This window comes from Chaetodon auriga, chromosome 24, assembly GCF_051107435.1.
Source record: "Chaetodon auriga isolate fChaAug3 chromosome 24, fChaAug3.hap1, whole genome shotgun sequence".
Lineage (NCBI taxonomy): Eukaryota > Metazoa > Chordata > Actinopteri > Chaetodontiformes > Chaetodontidae > Chaetodon > Chaetodon auriga.
Window position 1 is genome coordinate 15,823,407 of NC_135097.1, and position 21,649 is coordinate 15,845,055.

A 21,649-nucleotide genomic window follows, 5' to 3' on the forward strand; every position below is an offset into this window, starting at 1 on the left:
TTTTGTGCTAAGCAAATGTACGTGTGGGGAAGAAAGCCGATAAATCAAGTCCAGTCCTACCCACTAACCCTGCACCACTCCACAAAGCACAGGGGCGGCACAGCTGCGTCATGCTTGTTTACCTGAATGATAATTCTGCGCCGGACCACCCTGGTGGTCAACACCTCCTCCTCTGAGCTATCAGAGGACAGCAACCCTAGTTCCTCTGCTATCTCCTGAGAGATGGCACACAACCAGCATGGGTCAATATATCAGGTCTGTACAGCGTTACTACAGCACACTCCTGCAGACAGTAGCTGTTCCTTCTTTTCCCTTGACCTCACTCTTATGTTCATGTTAGGTATTGGAATGGAAAAAATGGAATGAGGGAGAAAAATTAAAACTTTTATGGCTGTACACAATAGTGAAGTGAGATGAAGAGAAGGCACAGTTGTGCAAAAACTGTCAAATGAAAAAAAAAAACATGCATGGATGGGAACCAGTGTGCGAAATACAGAGAATCCCACAACCCCAAAATGAAGACTGGAAGTCACCCTCAAAATGACCAAACCTGGATCTATACTGTGAAGACTGTTGGAATTTGGAAATGCTGAAATGTGAGGAGCATCACAAATCTTGCCTGTACTGCCTGGCAGCCAGCTTGAATCATATTTCATCAGGGGTCAGGTTGAGAGTCAGAATTGATTTAGAAATAGTGTAATGGGTTGGTTCCATTGCTCAGCTTTGTGAGTACAGGGCATGCCCCAACAAATGTCCCTAGATGTAGACCCCTATGCATGTAAACATTGGTTCCTCCACATAGGGTGGTGAGTGCATTTAGTGTAACCCAAAAAGTCATAATGGTCATATTTATGGGAAATACACAAGATTGAAATATACTGGAATTTTTGTTTACAGTGTAGCAGTAGTAGGTGCTTCTCCAATATGTAACATGCACAACATGGGACCAATTGTCAAAGGGTATTTCGCACACTGAAGGGAACACCAAGCAGAATTCAAAGAATGCAAACAGGTGCAAATGTGAACAAAGAGTTATTATGTTATAGAATCAATTCTTTACAGCAGGTTATAAATGTCACCATTGCTGACTCAAAATGAGGAACTACAAATGCATCACACCACCAATTTTTTCAGTCACTGATGATGCAATATTGAATATTCAACTCATCACATTTGTTATATTTTTGTTATATTCCTAAAAGTTTAGACACCCATGCACACAAAAGCACTCATTAGCCTTATTTTGTTGATCAAGTGCAAACTTGTGTATTTAATCTTCTGAGTCGAATGCAGCACCACAGCAACCAGCCTGGCCAGGCAAGACACCAGCCAGTGCAGCATTGTGCTCATGCTCAACCTCTTACCCTTCCCAGGGAGTCGTCATCATCGTGATACCCTGCCTGATCTCTGGAAGGAAGCTCCTCACACACAGGGAGGTTGCCATCTGTTCGACACTCCCTTGAGCCCTCTGAATCATAAGCAAATTCACCAAGACTTTCACTGCCAGAAGAGAAGCGCTTGTACTCTTCCACTTGGAGGTAAGGGTGAGCGGTGTACTGAGGGCTCTCTTTCAGGAAGCCGATATCAGGGCTACTCCCAGGCATTGGGGATGGGGGCTCAGAGATATGATAGCTAATTTCATGTTTCAGTTTCACTTCTTCTGGTTCAGAGATGTCAGAGAAGGCTTGTCGACAGTCAAAGAATTCCATATCCGAGTCAGAGTGCTGTGGAGATTCCAATCTCTTACTGAGATCCTTTGGTAGGACCTTTGGATCATCTGATTCAAATTCAGAGACTGTTTTCTCAAATTCTGAGAGGATTCTGTTAAAATCTGGGGAAAACTCAAAAACTTCAGCATTTTCAGATTCTCCCTTGGTGGAGGCATCCATCACAACCTGAACTGAAATGGAGTCACTGAACACTGGAGATACTGGACTCAAATCATTCAAAGAGGCTTGGTCACATTCAGAAACTCTCAGAGTTTGATGTCCTGAAAACACTGCTTCATAATCTGGTGGCACCAAAAACTGAGTTGACATTGGTGAAAAAAGCTCACTGGATTGTGCTTTCTTGGGGGACAACTCCCATTCTGAGCGCCCATATGATCTGTCTGATTTTAGACAAGATGTCTTCTCTGATGCAGGTAGAACTGGAGTAACAGTTCTGTGGGTTGTGTATGAATTCTGGTCAGGTAGCTGTAGGGGAACTGATTTCATCGGCTTGTCATCAGTGACTATTTTACTGGCATCTTGTGTCACTGTTGTAGCAGACAACAGTTTGCTTTGCACCTCAACGTCTGTGTGAAACTCTTTTTCCTCTGGAGCCTGTAAATGAATATCACTAAATAAGTTCACCAAAAATAAATAAAAAAAAATCAGTGTACAGGTTGTTATGCTATACACCATTAAACTGACCTGAACATTTTTCAAAGTTAGCATCACATTACCGTGCAGTTACAGATTATTTTCCATCCCGCCAACATCATTAAGCTTAGAACAATATATGTGAAGCCATGACATGCAATGTTAAAAGCACCTTATCATCAGACAAATGAATCACAACTGAAGGAAGAGCAAAAAGTATTTTAACATTCCCAGCACATTCTGGACAAATTCTGCATTCAAGCAATTAACTGGACTCCGTTTTGTTAATAGTCATCAAATCAAAGCACACAGAGTTATTTCCTCCATCCAAATGACATGTTAATGATTCATCCAAAATAAGTGGGTCTCCGCTTGACTGTCATGCTCTCAGTCTTACCCTCTGTGAGGCTGCCTTGCTTTTAAGATCTCCAGCACTGGTGTGGAAGATCTTTCTTTTTGCATCTTGAACTGGTGATGGCTTCACAGGAAAGTCTTTATGGGAGTCTTCCTCACAAACAGCGGTTTGTAAAGTTGAGATACTTTCAGCTTCTGATTCATGTTGTATCCATTCATCACATGACAAAACTGATTTTGGTCCTGTCACGTTTTGCTGTCTATCCTTGACATGTCCTTCCTTCGACTTTGTATCAGTAGTTTGAAGCAATGGTCTTTTGTTAGATAAAGATGGAGACTGATCAAACAATGGAGATGTCACATGACTCAAAAGTTCTGCCTTAGAGACATACCCGTCAGTCCTATCAAAACAAAAGTCTAATTCCTCCTCTGACTCAACAGTTTGAGGGCTTAGTGGTCTTGGGCTATCATCAATCCAAAAATCAATAGGTAAAGCAACAAACTCAGAGTCTGATGACAGAGATACTGGTGAAGATGATCTTTCAACATGAGTTACATCCATAAAGTAAGAAGACAATATTCTCATAAATTCAGGTACTGGTGAGTCAGGCGATAGTTTTTTGAACTCACTGACAGATGATACAGATTCAGGTGAGGATGGTCTGTCAATTTCAGAGATTCTCGATGATGTGGTTGTAAATTCGCACTCTGAATCTGATTCAGGTGATGATGGTCTGTGTGTTGTGGTGTACTCTTCCAGTGACACTGTAAACTGAGGGATGGGAGAGTCTGGAGACAGTGACCTGTTCTCATTGAACTCAGGTATTGATTCTGGAGATGATGCCCTTTTGCCAGCCATAGCTGATTCAAGTGACATAGGTCTGTATTCAGGCAGTGACTGAGGTGACAATGGCCTATCTCTCTCATTATCATCTTGTGAGAGTGCAGATTCTGGAGATGATGGCCTGCATTCTGCAAACTGAGATTCCAAATTTGCAAATGGCATATAATCTATATCTGACGCTAAAGATTCGGGTGAAGATGATGCTGATCTCAGGAACGTTACGCATTCTGGCAATCCCATTGTAAACTGAGGTAATGGGGAATCTGGTGAGAGTGGTCTAAACTCATTGACTGATGTTACAGATTCTGGTGATGATGTTCTTGCTTCTACCACCATTACTGAAGAAGAGGACATGGGTCTGTAGTCTGTCCAAGATTCTGGTGAATAGCATACATCATCTTCTACGTCAGATATTGATATAACCACCCAATCATTATCAGACTCTCCTGCCTGTTCCTCAGGGGCAGGTATTATGAATTTGTACTCAGGTTGTCTGTATGGAGCTGCTCCCAAAGGCAAAATGTGTTCAATCATTGGTGGAGGTGACTCTGAAACAGATATGCTAGATATGGCTTGTGCATTTAAAGTGCAAAGACAGCTATCACCAGCTGTGGCTGTATCTGTTGTAGTAAATGGTTGTGTCACCTCTGAAGGTGGTACTGTGGTAAAGGCATCTTGTTCATTTGCATCTTTTACTTTATTATCTTGTTCATCAACTGGAACACTCATTTCATGATCTATTGTGCTGCCAACAAATTGCATAAACCCTGTTTTACTGCTGAACATTTCTCCCACATACTGAGGATCACGTACATGAGAAATCAGTTTCCACAGCTCTGCATCATAAATCAGATTATATTCAGCTGTCATGATGGCTGATTCCTCAGGTGAGGGAGGTGCAGTTGTTGTTGATACAACAGTACTATCGATGGTTGCTTCATTGACAGTTTGGACTTTAAATTCAGGAACTGATGATTTGAATGCCAAGAGTAATTTGTTGTTATCTGATTCAATAGACTCTGGTGTTGCTGACCTCTCTTCTGGACAAAACAGATCTAAAGTTTGTGACAAATCATCTGAATCTGAAAATTCAGTAGGTGATGTGTCCTTACCAGTCATGCCGAATTCTACAAATTCCTTTGTAAAATCAGGTAATGGTGATTCAGGAGGCAGTGATTTACATTCATGATTGGATCTATCTGACTGAGGTGATTGCGGTCTCATGTCAATGGTTTCTATGTCATAAGAACCCAAGCCAAATTCCATATCTGACAATACTGATTCTGGGGATGAACACCTATAATGTGTTACTGCTGTCTCAACGATATTTTGTGTAAACCAAGGAAGAGGTGAGTCTGGAGATAACCTCTTGTGTCCATCAAGCGACAGAGTAGATTCTGGAGATACTGATCGAATATTTCCAAGTAATGCCAATGCTACAGGTGATAAGGGTTTGCATTCTGGCAGGGATTCAACTGATAGCGGCCTCTCTTGTACTTCTGGTTCAACTGATTCTGGAGAATCCTGTCTATCCTCAACATCATAATTCATGGATGTCAAAAACTCACTTAAAGCGTACTCAATATCTGATTCTATGGATTCAGAGGAGGGTGTTCTATATCCAACATTCACAATACCACATTCAGGCATTGCTGATGTGTACTCAGGTATGGGTGAGTCTGGTGATAGAACCTGATCAGATGCTCCTGAGCCAGGTGAAGAGGGTCTATTGTCATAAACTGATGATTCTAGGCTTATAACGATGTATTCTATATCTGAACATGCTGACTCAGGGGATGCTGATGTATGTCCAAATATAGTTTCAGGTAATTCACGCATAAAGTCAGCTACAGGTGAGTCAAGTGAAAGTCTGATTGATGCTTGAGATTCAAATGATGATGATCTGTTTTCCAAGAATTTTGTTAGAGGTAATTCCATTTCCAAATCTGACAACACTGACTCAGGCGAAGTGGATCTTAAATTCATGTGAGATATGGTGGACTCATGTATTGCCTGTGTAAATTCAGGAATAGGTGAGTCTGGAGACAGAGGTCTTAATTCATTTTTGGATGCAGGTGAACCAGGAGATGATGCTCTGTCCTCAAAAAGCCAAGGAATACACAAATCTGTCTCTAAATCCTCATCTGAATATACTGATTCAGGTGATGTGGATCTGTATCTTACTCCTAACATAGTGGGTGCACTCATGGTGTACTGGGGTAGTGGAGAGTCAGGAGACAAACATCTAAGATCAGTGTCAGACACCTCTGATTGATGGGATTCTGCTCTGTCCTCAAAATCAAACACCTGTGAAATCAAAGGAGCATACTCTGTTTCTGAAGCCTCAGATTCAGGTGATGAAGACCTACAGGCATTAAACTCAGGATATGTCTCTAGCAAAGCATGACTGAAGTCAGGAACAGGGGAATCAGGGGGAAGTCTTGTGTATTTACACAGAGATCCTAAAGACTCGTGAGATGAAGGTCGGTCTTCTATCATCACTGGGAAAGATAAATCAATTTCCATTTCCAAGTCTGACAACACTGACTCAGGCGAAGTGGATCTAAGGTCCGTGTGAGATATGGTGGACTCATGTATTGACTGCGCAAATTCAGGAACGGGTGAGTCTGGTGACAGAGGTCTTAATTCATTTTCAGATGCAGGTGAACCAGGAGATGATGCTCTGTCCTCAAAAAGCCAAGGAATACACAAATCTGTCTCTAAATCCTCATCTGAATATACTGATTCAGGTGATGTGGATCTGTATCTTACTCCTAACATAGTGGGTGCACTCATGGTGTACTGGGGTAGTGGAGAGTCAGGAGACAAACATCTAAGATCAGTGTAAGACACCTCTGATTGATGGGATTCTGCTCTGTCCTCAAAATCAAACATCTGTGAAATCAAAGGAGTATATTCTGTTTCTGAAGCCTCAGATTCAGGTGATGAAGACCTACAGGCATTAAACTCAGGATATGTCTCTGGCAAAGCATGTCTGAAATCAGGAACAGGGGAATCAGGGGGAAGTCTTGTGTGTTTACACAGAGATCCTAAGGACTCGTGAGATGAAGGTCGGTCTTCTATCATCACTGGGAAAGATAAATCAATTTCCATTTCCAAGTCTGACAACACTGACTCAGGTGAAGTGGATCTAAGGTCCATGTGAGATATGGTGGACTCATGTATTGCCTGCGCAAATTCAGGAACGGGTGAGTCTGGTGACAGAGGTCTTAATTCATTTTTGGATGCAGGTGAACCAGGAGATGATGCTCTGTCCTCAAAAAGCCAAGGAATGCACAAATCTGTCTCTAAATCCTCATCTGAATATACTGATGCAGGTGATGTGGATCTGTATCTTACTCCTAACATAGTGAGTGCACTCATGGTGTACTGTGGTAGTGGTGAGTCAGGAGACAAACATCTAAGATCAGTGTCAGACATCTCTGATTGGTGGGATTCTGCTCTGTCCTCAAAATCAAACATCTGTGAAATCAAAGGAGCATATTCTGTTTCTGAAGCCTCAGATTCAGGTGATGAAGACCTACAGGCATTAAACTCAGGACATGTCTCTGGCAAAGCATGACTGAAGTCAGGAACAGGGGAATCAGGGGAAAGCCTTGTGTATTTACACAGAGATCCTAAAGACTCGTGAGATGAAGGTCGGTCTTCTATCATCACTGGGAAAGATAAATCAATTTCCATTTCCAAGTCTGACAACACTGACTCAGGCGAGTTGGATCTAAGGTCCGTGTGAGATATGGTGGACTCATGTATTGCCTGCGCAAATTCAGGAATGGGTGAGTCTGGAGAAAGAGGTCTTAATTCATTTTCAGATGCAGGTGAACCAGGAGATGATGCTCTGTCCTCAAAAAGCCAAGGAATACACAAATCTGTCTCTAAATCCTCATCTGAATATACTGATTCAGGTGATGTGGATCTGTATCTTACTCCTAACATAGTGAGTGCACTCATTGTGTACTGGGGTAGTGGAGAGTCAGGAGACAAACATCTAAGATCAGTGTCAGACATCTCTGATTGATGGGATTCTGCTCTGTCCTCAAAATCAAACATCTGTGAAATCAAAGGAGCATATTCTGTTTCTGAAGCCTCAGATTCAGGTGATGAAGACCTACAGGCGTTAATCTCAGGATATGTCTCTAGCAAAACCTGTCTGAAGTCAGGAACAGGGGAATCAGGGGAAAGTCTTGCGTGTTTACACAGAGATCCTAAGGATTCGTGAGATGAAGGTCGGTCTTCTATCATCACTGGGAAAGATAAATCAATTTCCATTTCCAAGTCTGACAACACTGACTCAGGCGAGTTGGATCTAAGGTCCATGTGAGATATGGTGGACTCATGTATTGTCTGCGCAAATTCAGGAATGGGTGAATCTGGAGAAAGAGGTCTTAATTCATTTTCAGATGCAGGTGAACCAGGAGATGATGCTCTGTCCTCAAAAAGCCAAGGAATACACAAATCTGTCTCTAAATCCTCATCTGAATATACTGATTCAGGTGATGCAGATCTACACATTACTGTCGACATGGGAGGTTCAGTGTAGTTGCACTGAGGTACTGGAGAGTCTGGGGGCAAACACCGGTCTTCATAGAAAGACAAGACTGATTGTGGAGAATTTGCCCTACCCTCAATATCAAATAGCTGTGACATCAGTGGAGCAAGTTCTACATCTGATGTCACTGATTCTGGTGATAATGACCTGTAAGTGTTAACAACTGGCAAAGCTGGCCTGAACTCAAGTATGGGAGAATCAGGTGAGAGTCTGCTGTATTTACTGAGTGATGCTAATGACTCAGGGGATGAACGTCTGTTCTCAAGTAGCATCGAGAAAGGTAATTCCGTTTCCACATCTAATTCTGACAACCCTGATTCTGGTGAAGAGGATCTATACTCCATGTATGTGTGTAAGGACTCTTGTAGCATCTGTCTAAACTCTGGAATCGGGGAGTCTGGCCTAAATTTATTCAGAGAGCCAGTTGATTCAGGAGAAGATGATCTGATATTTGACATTAACATCAGTGATGCAGGTGAGAAAGGTCTATACTCGGATTCTGAATCAGGTGACAGTCTCTCTTCAACTTCTAGTTCTAACGACTCTGGAGAATATGATCTATATTCATTACAGGATGGTGAATTAATCAAAGATGCATACTCAACATCTGATGTAGGTGATTCAGGGGATACTGATCTAAACCCAACAAACGATGGAAAACGTTCAAATACCCTTGCTCTGAATTGAGGTACAGGTGAATCTGGTGACAGGGACCGGCATTCATCTCCAGATGCTACTGATGATGGGGATGGAGGTCTATGAGCATCAGATACTGATGCAAATGACCAATCTTCAGTCTCTATATCTGAATAACAAACTGACTCAGGTGACGTAGATCTGCACTCAGCAGTTGAAATGGTTGGGTGAGATATAACCTGTCCGAAGTCAGGTATGGGTGAATCTGGTGAAAGTGCCCTGAACTCATCTTCAGAATCATGTGTAAAGGATCTCCCTTGCACCTCAGTAAATTGCATGTCCAGAGGATCCTTTTCAGTCTCTGACATAACAGATAAAGATGATGATGACCTGCTCCATGAAACTAACACAGTTGATTCCATATATTGCCCAAACTGTGGCAAAGGAGAATCTGACGCTAAAGTACTAAACTCATTAACTGATGTTGCTGAATCAGGAGATGATGTTCCTAATTCTGCAATCAACATCAGTGACTGAGGTGACATAGGCCTATATTCTGTCATTGATTCTGGTGAGAGTGTCCTCATGTTAATTTCTAATATCATTGAATCAGGGGACTCTGGTCTGTCTTGAATGCCAAACTCTGGAGGAAAAAGTTCTGAAGATTCCTCGAGATCAGACACACCTGATTCTGGTGAAGATGAACTATGTCCATAAACTAAATCAAGAGAAGTCTGTAATTCCAGCCTAAAGTCAGGCACTGGTGAGTCAGGAGAGAGAGTCCCATGTTTGCTCAGTGATCCCTCTGATTCAGGAGATGATAACCTTGACTCAGTAGATAAAGCAGCAACATCAATTGGCTCAAGTTCTGTATCTGACACGGGTTCAGAAGATGGTGCCCTGTGATGTTCCAGTGGAGCTTCAGGAAGTGAGACAGAGAATTGGGGAATGGGTGAATCTGGATACAAAGGTCTATATTCATCAACCGAGTTCCCTGTCTCCTGGGAATCAGACCTCAGAACACTCAGTAACTTCAGGGCCTCAGGTGAGAGAGGTCGATAATCTGCCTCTGAGTCAGGTGACATTGGCCTACCTTTCTCTTCTGCATCTGAATCAAGGGGGGCATTTTCTTTACTAGTCTCCACATATTCAAACACTTCGGCTCTTCTTATCAAGGCTTCTCTTACATAATGAGGATCATATAGTTGACACATCAGTTTTTGAGCTCCAAATGTTGCACCAGCAGCTGATTGCCTTTCTTCAAGCATGGAAACAACTGATTCAGATGAGTCTGCTCTCTGGTCTGTAAGAGCCTCTGAAGTTGATGACTCATATTTGATATCTGAAAGTACAAACACTGGTGAAGAGGACCCATGCCCAACAGTAGCTGCAACTGATTCAGGTGCTGCAGGTCGTAGGTCTGGTAAAGGCGAATCAGGTGATAATGCCCTGTTTTCATCTATAGATGTTGCTAAACTAGGTGATGAAGGTCTGCTTTTGTTGGAAAGCCCTGGCATGCAAATGCATGATTCCTCCTTTGACACTGCTGATTCTGGCGAATATGACTGAGATTGTCCAGTGTTACCAAATTCAAAGGAAATCTGGGGAACTGGGGGATCTGGAGACAAGTCTTTGAAAGACTCTAATGGTGATGAAGGCTTGTATTCTGACTTAGAACCAGATAACACTGTTCTCTCTCCCCCCTCAGGCTTTGTTTGCATTGCTTTTAGAACACCTACATCAGATGAATCTGCAATGTCCAACTTCAGACCATCCTCTAACTCTCCCTCTTTCATGTCTGAATCCTCCAGAACGTACTTAATTCTCGTTCCAGCATACTCAAAAACACCAGTTTTACTGCAAAAAGTCTCCCCAACATAGTGAGGATCACGTATTTGCGAAATGAGTTCCCAAAGATCAGCATCATAAACAAGTTTATATACTGGTACACTTATTGCCTTTGGACAGAGCGTTTTACTACTACCCTCCAGTTGTATCTCTGTGGTCTCTGATACTCGTGATTCTGGAAAGTCAGGTATGTGCTCGCAAATACTTATGTCTATACTTGATTTCCCAAATTCAACTACTGACTCAGGGGAAGGTGATCTGTGAGTAATAATTGATTCAGGCAGCCCTATTTCAAATCCCTGTATTGGTGAGTCACCTCTGTAGTCATCCCCTGAAACTACTGAATCAGGTGAGGATGGTCTCAATTCAGGGGACAACTGTGACAGAGACATAGCCCCATATTCTAAATCTGAACAAACTGAAACAGGTGATGAGTATCTTTCCAGTGTTGTCCAAACAATTTCTGGCAAAGGCTGTCCAAATACAGGAACAGGTGACTCAGGTGAAAGTGGCCTGTTTTCTTCAATGGAATCTAGGGATGAAGGTCTGTTCTCAGTGAATAATAATGGCGAAGAGACGGACACGCAATCTAGATCAGAGGTTATTGATTCTTGTGATGAACCCCGATCCAATCTAGCAATTGTAACAGATTCTGATAAAGATGGTCTAAACCCAGGAATAGGTGAGTCAGGTGATAGTGTACTGTATATGTTTACAGATGCTACTGAATCAGGAGAAGCTGGTCTGTCCTCAAGAATGAATGAAACGTTCAAATCAGTCTCCAGATCCAGATCTGACAATACTGACTCTGCTGACACTGATCTGTGATAAACTTGAGAGGAACCACAGAAAGAGGAAAAGTACTGTGGAATAGGGGAATCTGGTGTTAAAGCTTGCCACCTATCTACAGATCTCCCTGAGTGGGAGGAATCTGGTCGAAGTGCATCCAGCTCCAACAGTGGTTGTGGTGACATGGGTTTAAATTCTGCCTCAGAATCTGGTGAGAGGGATCTTTGGTAATATTCGGATTGCAAAGCAGCAGCTTCTTCTTCAGAAGAAGCTTCAGCTTCTTCAGCTTCTCCAGCAATCTGAAACATTCCTGTTTTACTCATGAAGGTTTCTCCTACATACTGAGGGTCATGAATTTGTGAAATGAGCTTACAATGTTTTGCACCATATGCCAAACTGTAGTCTGACACTGAATAATTTGTTGAGGATAAAGGTACATGACACTGAGGTACAGAGGTACAGTCACTTACAGAACCACTAGAATCAGGAGATAAAGGCCTCTTGTCAAAAGATGATATCAGTGGCATAGCATCATATTGTGTATCTGACAACACAGATTCTGGTGATGATGAATGATAATTCATAGTAACATCATAATGCACAGGTGACATATATTGTGGCAAGGGAGAATCTGGGGACAGACACTCATTGAGTTTTTCTGCTTCAGGAGAGCATACTCTAACATCTAGCACTGCTGACTGTGGAGACATTGGTCTGTAGTAAGGCACTGACTCTGGTGAGACAGGTCTTTCTTCAATATCAGACAAAGATATAACAACCCAATCATCATCATACTCAGATGTCACTGATGTTGGTGGTTTGTTCTCTGTATCAGATACTAATGGTTCAGGTGAAGATTTTGTTCTATGACCAGCAGGTATAGAATCTGACACTACCTCTGCAGAGTGAACTGATTCAGGGGAGGGTGATGTATGTTCAACCACAGGCCAAACAGATTCAGATCTATCTCCAGATGCAACTGAAGCAGGTGATGAAGCTCTGTCTTCATGGCTGAGAGATGCTGGATACATGGAGCCATACTCTACATCTGAGCAAACAGATTCAGGTGAAGTGGATCTCTCCCCTATTATTACAATAGCTGAGTCAGGCCAGTTGTTACTGAATTCAGGTATAGGTGAATCAGGTGACAATGCTTTATATTCATTTACAGACTCTGGGGATGTTGGCCTGTCTTCAAAAAGCATTGATGACAAAGGTACCATTTCAAATTCCATATCTGATGACACTGAGTCTGGTGATGATGATCTACATTGACAAGTTGTACAAATCTCAGAGACTTGTCTAAATTCTGGGACAGGGGAGTCAGGTGGAAGCTGACAATATGCAGTCACGGAACCAAATGATTCAGGAGATGATGGTCTCATTTCATGGAAATCAGGAGACAGAGTCACTTGTTCAGAAGATGTAAAAAACCACTGCATTGCTTCTAAAATGACAGACTCAGGTGATGATGCTCTGTCTTCTATGTCGAAGGTTAATGACTGAGGTGAGATGGATCTCTCACTATAATCACTGCCTAATGATACAGGCCTTCCAAATGGTCTTTTGTTTGGAACCATTGGTGTTAATGGTCTTTCCTCTGCCTCTGTTGTTAACAGCATAGATGTGCCTCCTGGCGCACTCAGTAATGGTTGCCCCAGGGCTGAAAACTTAACCTCAACAGTTTCCCATGGAAAAACTGAAGGTGGGAGGGGAGACAAGGGCCTAAACTGAGGTATTGGAGAATCAGGTGCAAGAAAACGTAGCTCATTTACTGATGACACTGATTCAGGTGACGAGGCCCTACTCGTTGCTGCATCAGTCAAACGTTCAGGTGAAGATGATCTATCATGACCTAAGCTATGAAGTTCAAAAATGGTTTCAGATGTGGATTCTGGTAAACAGGATCTATATCTAGATGCTTCAATGTCACTTGTAGAGTCTACAGACACCACAACCTCATTTTCAGGTTTGTTCTGTCTGTGTTTCTCAAAGCTGTATTCGGCATCTGGTATAACTGGCATTGCATCATCTACCTGCTCACAAGTTGAGTCATGTGACATCTGAATTAAGTTGTTTGGGCTCAGGAGTTCAGGCCTTTGAGACATTAAACCTGGAATAGTACGACTCATATCAGAGGGACCTGCTAATGCCTGAGTGGTAGTATTCTTGGTTTGATTCATGCCATGAATGGATTTGGCATCAAGGTTACCTGAAATTGAGGTCTGGTAAATATCAGTCTCAAGCATAGAGTTTGAAACATCTTCACTGACTCCAGCATGAATTATGTCTTCAGGCGCTACAGACACATCCTCAGTATCTGAATCCATCAGGTCAACATCATATCCATACAGGACTTTATACAGTCGACGTGAAACTTCATCCATATGTCTTCTGGCCATTTGTTTGGTCTGAATGGTTTCTGTCATTGGATTAACTGAAGCAGAAGAAGGCTGAATTGGTTGAAGCTTCTGTTCACTACTTGGTTGTGGAAAGGACATCTTTTCAGAGACCGCACTGGTTTCCATAAGCTCCATAGACAGTTTCCTGAAGTCTTGCTCAACTTGATCACACTCAATCAAGCTATCTCCAAAATCGGTCAAAGACAAGGGTCGGCTCTCACATACACCTGTTCGAGAGCTATTGGATGACTCTCGCCAAGGCAACGGTGACAAATTATGGGCATTGTATTCAGAATGACTGGTTTGTAGACACTCCAAGCTCCACTCCTCTCCCCCTTCTGCTCCCTCGTATCCAGCAGGGTCCTCATCATCGCATGCTTCAACAATGGGGTAAGGAGGTGGGGTAATCTGGGCACCTAACATGGGTCCCCCTTTGTACAAAGGGCTTATCACATGGGATCGGAGGTTGTAGGGAGAGGTGCAGTACAGTGTGAAGAAAGGACTTACTTGTTTAAAACTGCCTTTGTGCATTGTGTCTGTCAATTCCTCATATACTCTTTGTGATGAGCTGTAAAAAAAAAAAGTTTCAATAGTTTCAATATCCAGTCAATGAATGGTTGTTACGATGTGTAAAAAAGAACGGATTCTGATAAGATTTTCACATAATCAGAGTTTTCCTTGATATCATCATAATGTATAAACTTGATATATTTTGTGAAGTACACAGTTAAGCCAAGTAAACCGAAGCCTAAGATTTCCGGGGCCAGAGATATGTCACAGTCATTTTCAAGATCATCATTTCTTAAAGGAAGACAAAGCTCTTTGAAGAAAAATCTGAAATGCTTCTTTTGAGTAAGGACCACACTTTGTTTTGTAGCTCAGTCAACAAATTGAGGTATAGTGCAACATGTGTACATGCTTGTAGAAAACAGCAAATGTAATGTGGGTGTGGCCACACAAATTAAACTTTCTGCATAACTTACTATGTTGTCGCCATCTCTTTCTGTAGTTTCTCTTTTTGGGCATTTCTAAGAAGGCCTGTTGCTGTGGAATCTGTCTCTGATCTTCCTATTGTCTCATGAAGTGATGACAAACTGGAGGACAGGTCCTCTGCTGACACCATGGGTACTTCTTGTCCCGAGCCTGGACTCCTACGTGTGGCCTCTGTACGCCTGCCTGGCCTGGGGCTGTCAATGTCTTCATGAAGGGCAGAGAATCCTGACAAAGGACATACAAAGTTCTAAATAAGTCTGAATCGTATAGGAAAGCAATCAATATGAATGTTCTACAAAGACATGAAAACAAATTAATCAACTGTCTGCTTCAAGTTAATATGTTGTGTACCTTCACTATGATCCAGTGCTATGGTCCGCTCTATTTCTGCATAGGTGTGTGAGGATGTTTCTTCTTGAGTGGACTTGATTATCTTGGTTTCAATGAGGTGAACAATGTCCATTCGGTTGATCTTCGTCAGTCTTTTAATTAGTGTTGTTTCTGGTGACACCAAAAACAGGTTAGAAAGTTTCACTTTAAATTTTTATCTCAGCTTTCTGCTTTGTACTTCTTTAAAGAGTAATAATTCTGAGAAATTTGTACCCTACTGATCACTAACCTGCGGCATGCTTTCCCTCCCTCTCTGCCCATAGTTTCAAAAGGGCATGGCTTTGGTCTTGAAGTGAGTTGGGGTTTTCAATCCGTATCAGGTTTATCCTTTCCTCACTGAAGTCCAGTTCACGTGCCAACTCTGTGGAGAAAAATATAATGTATATATATATAATAATAATAATACAGATTCTGATGATACCATGATATTTTTGAAATGTTTTAAATTATGTTTCTTGTGAGCGTGGCTGCAAAAATGAAGTCACAATGTATACTTTAACCTCCCAGGACCTGGCGTCCACATACAAGGACATCATTCTGCTAATAATAATAATAATATATATTACATATATATAATAACAATACACTGATTATTCTTTGTTTTTACACTCACCAGGTCCCAATCAGCCCAAATAGCAAAGAGAAATTAAAAATGCATGCCATGCAAGAGTTCGGGTCTTAGGAGGTTAAGTTTGACAGCTTCATCACTGCTACTAAGCTGTGACTGACCTGTCCAGCTGAATCCCAGATGGTCAGCTATAATGGCCAACCGTTGCTCTTTTCTTTCTTCTTCATCCTGTGGATCTACTGCAAATACCACCAGACAGCCATGAGCGGTCAGAGCCGCAAGGTATACCAAATCAAGTGACATTCACAAATGGCATTTAAAAAAAAAAAAAAAAAATCACTGGCTTTCTTGACAGTTTTTTTTTTTCTTTTAAGTTAATTCATGATTTCAAATTAAGGAATTTTAAGTGAGACAAAGTACATACTATGTCTGTGAAGAATGGTTGTAATAGATCTCGTAGTGACACTTACTAAGAAATGTACATTTCAATCATTAGAAAACTACTGACGTAATAATTGTTTACTCTTTAATCTTTCAAACATTTTAGTGACTAAGTTGTTTTCACAAGTTCCATAAAGCCTTTAAGTCAATCTTGAGATTTTCAGCACACAGGAGGAAAGAGAGACGTCATTACAAAAACAAATACAACGCAAGTGACACAGCCACATGGATTCTTCAACTACAATGGGACTTATGTACAAGAGACAGAGAGGCAGCACCTTTACAGCTACAGAGTACTAATGAGGCACAAGAGATAGAGAATAGCCCCTTAAACAGGGGGGATACCTTGACTTTGGGCTTTATCGTCGGGGATTCGCTGCATCTGTGTCTCAACAGGGTCGTCCCACAGTGGTCTAATGGGAAAGACGTCTCCTGAGGGAGGGAACTGCATCTCAGGGAAAGTTTCTCTTTCTATGATTGATGGATCAATGAGACTACTCTCATCATCTGAGTTGGCAGCTGCAGCCTCTTGTTCTTTCTCTTTTTCTGCCTGTGCCAACCTTGCCACAAGTTTTGCTGCTTCATCACTTATCTCTTCGAAGAACTCAATTGACTGTTTGTCTGGCTCACTTTTCTCTTTAGTGGGTGTTGATGAAAGAGAGGACTGACCACTTTTGCCTCGGACTGGCAATCTGGACTGGAAGCTTTTAGATTTTGCCGTCTCAGCACTTTTTTTAGCAGATGTCCTGGTAGACTCCACCTCACAGAAGCTCTTGGCTTTGGAAGATGGTGTCTTGGTTTTGACATCCACAGAGGGACCTGCATCTGTCTCAGATTTTCTCCTTGAATCCTTTTTTACAGGAACCTTAAGCTTTTTGTCTTGGGTAGATTCAGTACGTTTGACAGTAGAATCAGACTTTAAAGAGCTAGCTTTGATGGGAATTCTAGATTTAGATTCAGAAGAAAAAGAGGGCTCTTTTTTAAGAGTCGTTGAAGAGGGAGTTGCATAAGATGGAGAGGGAATTGAAGATTTACCTCGACCTTGAGGAGCAGACTTAGCTTGTGTTTTGACAGGAGTCTTTTTAACACTACTGGAAGCACTTTGTTTGGACTTGCCTGTTGGTTTGGGGGCTTCTACCACTGATTGTGGTTCTTCTGGAGAAGAATCAGAGGACTCTTGGCCCTGTTCAGAGTATACTGATCTAGTGACGGTAGTTTCTGCTGTTTGTACATTTGTTATCATTTGGTCAGGGGCACTTGTGTCTAAATCTAAGCATCCTTCATTTACATTTTTTTCTGTTTTAGTCTCTAGACTTTCAGGGGAGGTCTGATCTTTCTTTGTAGGTTTCGCTGAAGCTGAAATGCCCATTTTAGGGATTTTAGATTTGGAGGCATCAGCTTTTGAGGATGGCTGATCATCTCCAGGTGAGGACTGAAGCTGAGAATCAGTTGTTTCTTTTGAATTCTCAGTCTCCTCGCACTTAACATCTAGTGTTAGATTGAGGCCAACTTCAGGTTCTGCTGCTGATATCACAACTTCTTGCCTGTCCTCTTCTAAGGAAGGTTCCTCTACAGGCTGTTCACCTATCTGGAAAAAGGCGAAGCCACCCCCCTCCTCCTCATAGCTTCTCTTAGTCATGTCAATGGCACCACTTCGGGTCATCTCAAAGAGCTTCCCCTCTTGGAATAGAAAGGGGTTGGGCTCACTGGTTGGCGTGCTCTCTTCTGTTGGTGTTCTACCAGGTGTTGTGTCTGGAGTTGCTTGCAGAGATTGACGGTCCACCACCAGATTCAATATCTTCTGTTCCTCCTCTTTGACACGAGCTGCAAAAGTGGCATCATCCTCTCGCATGGCAGACCATGAGTCAGTGTCTACCCTTGCAGTGACACCTTTTGACTCAGTTCTGGGAGGTCCCAGTGCCTCATCATCCTCCTCTGTGTCATCATAGACACACGCCTCCGGTTTGACCATTTCCTTTGTTTGACCTGTGGCACCAGTTGCACTGAGTCCAGCTTCTGGTGCTCCCATATGTACCTTTTTATCTCCTTTCACTTCATCTGTTATGTTGCTAGCTCGTTTTAGTGTACCAGTCTGTTGACTGGTCATGCCTGACTCTTGACCATACGTATCTCCTTCATTTTTTCTTGCCTTCCTTAGACTCTCCTCCTTTTGCTCATCAGTCCTGTTTTCAGTGTTTGATGTTACAGCAGCCCTTTTGGCAGTACTGTCTTTATCAGCAAATGGCAGGACTCTTTGTTCCTGTGCAGTTTCCAGTTTGGATTTTGAATGATGCTGGTCTGAGACAGAGTGAGGTCCCTCTGAAGTGAGACTGGCTGTTGTTGTGTTCTTGACCTCTTTGCTGTGGGATCCATCATGCAAACCTGCTGAAAAAGGAGAGGGAGGTTGTACTTTATTATGGGGATCAACAAAAAGAGCTAACTTTGAATCTTCAGTGGGTCTATTGAGCCCACATTCACTTTGCGAAAGCTTCTCACTTGTGGGCTCTAATGTTTCATAGCTGTCATCCCCTATTTTGGCATCTGCTGGGGGAAACAAATCTTTTCTAGAGTTCTTTTTGCTTCTTGCATCTTGTTCCATTTCATCAAATGTTTTTATTTTGGCTGCCATCTTAAACATCTCCTCCTCTGGAGTGATTTTTCTCTTAGCTTCGTAGCTAGATGTATCCTCTTCTTCCAGTTCTTCAAGGATGACAGCCGATTTGGATTGAACAGAGAGGAATGTATGGTCAGGGGGTTTGGGGTTTACCTCATAACTTACCTCTTCAGAACTAGGAGTATCAGGGGAGAGGGGACTCTTACCGGAACTTGTCATCTGAGATGTCTGTTCACAACTGTCATCATCAGCACTAGCCTCATGGTCTCGAAGCAGCCTACCACGCAAAGCATCTTGGGGGAATTCTGTAGCTCTGGAGGGCTCTGGATGGCTAGAAGATTTACTAGGTGGACCTAGAGCTGAGGGAAAGGATGGGTAGTTTTTCTGCTCTACAGGGCTGCTCTCCAAAGAGTCATGTGGGGGAGATTCCTTAGTTGGACTAGGTTCAATAGAGTCTGGGGACTTATGGGATGAGTTTTCTTCCATGAGAGGACTACCTTCTAGAGAGTCTCTGTGACTTATTGTCAAGGAGTCATCAGCTAATGGACTGAGAGCATCTGAGCTTTGTTTCAAATGCAGCTCTAAGTTTTCATGACGCTGAGAAGGGGATCTAGAGGCTGGAGAACCATCTAAAGATAATGCTTGCTGACGATCAGGGCTCTCGTCATCGCTAAGAAAAGTTTCTACAGTCTCTGAAATTCTCTTTGTAAGCTTTTGAGGTTTAGACGGCTTAGACTCACTCCTCCTAACAGATATGGACTCACTTGTAGTGTGGTCATCTGCAGCCTCGCTGGAAGAGACAGGGAGGGTCAATTCTGTAGACAGTTGGTCACCAGTGGTTCCTACACCAGAGTCTCCAGACTTCTCTGTGTCTTTACTTTCTTTTTTGACTGTTGTGGCAGTTGCTGCCAAAGTTGTAGAGGTCTGCTGTCCAGTTTTGGGAGAAACACACATACTTTCTGGGCTTGTGCCTGGAGTGGCTAGACCCTCATGTTTGTAACTGTCCTCAGAGCTTACATGAGGAGATCCATCTCCAGAACTGGCACTTAGTGAGTCTGCCACACCCTCATGTTTTAAGCTGTCAGAGCTATCATCAAGGCCACCATTTCCAAAATCTACAGTTTCTGTTAGCTCTGAATGGGTGCCAACAACTGGTTTCATGGTTTCTTTGTCTCTGTCTTGCTGAGTAGTCTCTTTCTTGCGAGGTTTGGAATCCAGAGATACTTCTCGTTCTTGAGAGACACGTGAGGTTATTGCTTTGGTCATGGATTTTGACTGGATGGTTTCTGATTTTGTGGTTTTTTCTGATCTTGACGTAGTAGATGTTTTGAGCTCAAATAGCCCAGACTTTCTCTTTGAGGGGTCCTGCCCTGTTTGGAATGCTTGCATCAGCTCTTTAACTGACATGGTCTCTTCAAGTTTTTCAGATTCAGCTTTGGGGGATTTAGGGGGGCCCTGTTTTGATTTAGGGCTTTCTTTGGCTTTTGGTTTGCTCATAACAGGCAACTGCAATGGCCTGCCTCCAGTGACCTTCTTGCTTTTTTGCTCTGCCTCGACTCTCTGTTGTAAGGCTTTGACTTTGTCCTTTATTGAACCAATGGGAGTTTCTTCAACCACTGGAGATACAGGTGATGGTGGGCCAGGGGCTGTAGGCACACTTAGAAGAGCACCTGCATCTGTTGATTCCTCTGCTTGCTTCTGGTCTTTTCCCATCCTTCTGACTGTTTTTTTAACATCCCCAGCAGTTTTTCTGTCATGCACTTTGGTTGGAGTGGTTGGTTTTGCACTTTTGCGGAGTACAACATCCGTGAATCTTTCTTGCACAGCTGGCTGTTTTTTAGCTTTTACTTTGGAGCTTATAGGTGCATCCAGGAGGTATTCTTTAAGGTCACCACTGTCCTTTATGGCTTTAGGTCTGGGAGCTCCTCTGTTAGCTCTACTTTCACGTAAGACAGGCTCTTGAATTTCTAAGGCTGACATCTTTTTGGCCTCCTCTATCTCACTGTCTGAGAGAAGAACCCACTCCTCTGCCATTCTAGCTGCCTTTGCTACCTCTTCTGCTGCCTCACCCTCATATGTTCCACTCCTCAGTATCTCACTGACTTTCTCTAGGTCCTCTTTGACTTTCTCTAAGTCCTTTTCCATTATTTCTAATGGCTCTCCAGAAACATCCTCAGTCCCTTTCTCTAGACCACACCCTCCTAAGGAAGGGGATTTCTCTGTGGAGTCTGCTGTCAAGATGGCAGTCATTTTGATCAAATCTTGTTTCATCTCTGACACGTCGGATAGGAGGTCTGGTTCTCGGATCAGCTCTGATTTCAGGACTGATGTCTCCGTCTCTTCATCTTCCATATGGAAGAAGAACAAGTAAAGAGTAAAGAAAATCAAAAATTCAAATGAAAGGAGACAGACATTGGAGAATGTGGTCAGGACAAGATTTGGAACACACTGCAGGGATCATAGGACAACAAATTCACAATGGGTTCTACATCAGGGTATCAGAGGAATTGGGCTTATACTTTCATGTCTCTGGGGAACTGTGGTAAAGCAAATGCTAAATGGGAAATGTTATGACCAGGAAATAACTTGCTTATACACTCAGCACACCCACACTCACGAGACAAAACTATAGAACAAGACTAAATACATTCAAAATTGTACCAACTATGAGTGAGACCAGGTTACCAAGAAAGCAACAAGTACAATGGGAAATGGGAAAACAAAGGAAACAAAGAAAAAACATCAAGACATCTCAAGATTGCTCAGATGTATGATACATGTAAATGTGATAATAGGCAAAAAGGACTGAAAACAACTCAGAATACTAGTACTATCTC

The 21,649-nt window shown here is 42.5% G+C and overlaps 1 protein-coding gene across 20 annotated transcripts in view; it reads right to left on the reverse strand.

The window, feature by feature from the left end:
• The window catches only part of ank2b (ankyrin 2b, neuronal), a 177,692-nt gene that overhangs the window by 5,157 nt on the left and 150,886 nt on the right, over nucleotides 1-21,649 (reverse strand). For 16 of the 20 annotated variants that reach the window (XM_076724291.1, XM_076724289.1, XM_076724290.1 and 13 more), the window contains 7 exons: nucleotides 19,577-21,157; nucleotides 16,544-18,583; nucleotides 15,919-15,996; nucleotides 15,419-15,550; nucleotides 15,151-15,300; nucleotides 14,790-15,024; nucleotides 14,314-14,374 (listed from right to left, as the gene is read on the reverse strand). In XM_076724291.1, coding sequence (XP_076580406.1) covers nucleotides 14,314-14,374; nucleotides 14,790-15,024; nucleotides 15,151-15,300; nucleotides 15,419-15,550; nucleotides 15,919-15,996; nucleotides 16,544-18,583; nucleotides 19,577-21,157 — 4,277 coding nt within the window. The remainder of the gene's footprint in view (nucleotides 1-14,313; nucleotides 14,375-14,789; nucleotides 15,025-15,150; nucleotides 15,301-15,418; nucleotides 15,551-15,918; nucleotides 15,997-16,543; nucleotides 18,584-19,576; nucleotides 21,158-21,649) is intronic. The other 4 variants (XM_076724293.1, XM_076724292.1, XM_076724275.1 and 1 more) reach the window with 3 other exon arrangements.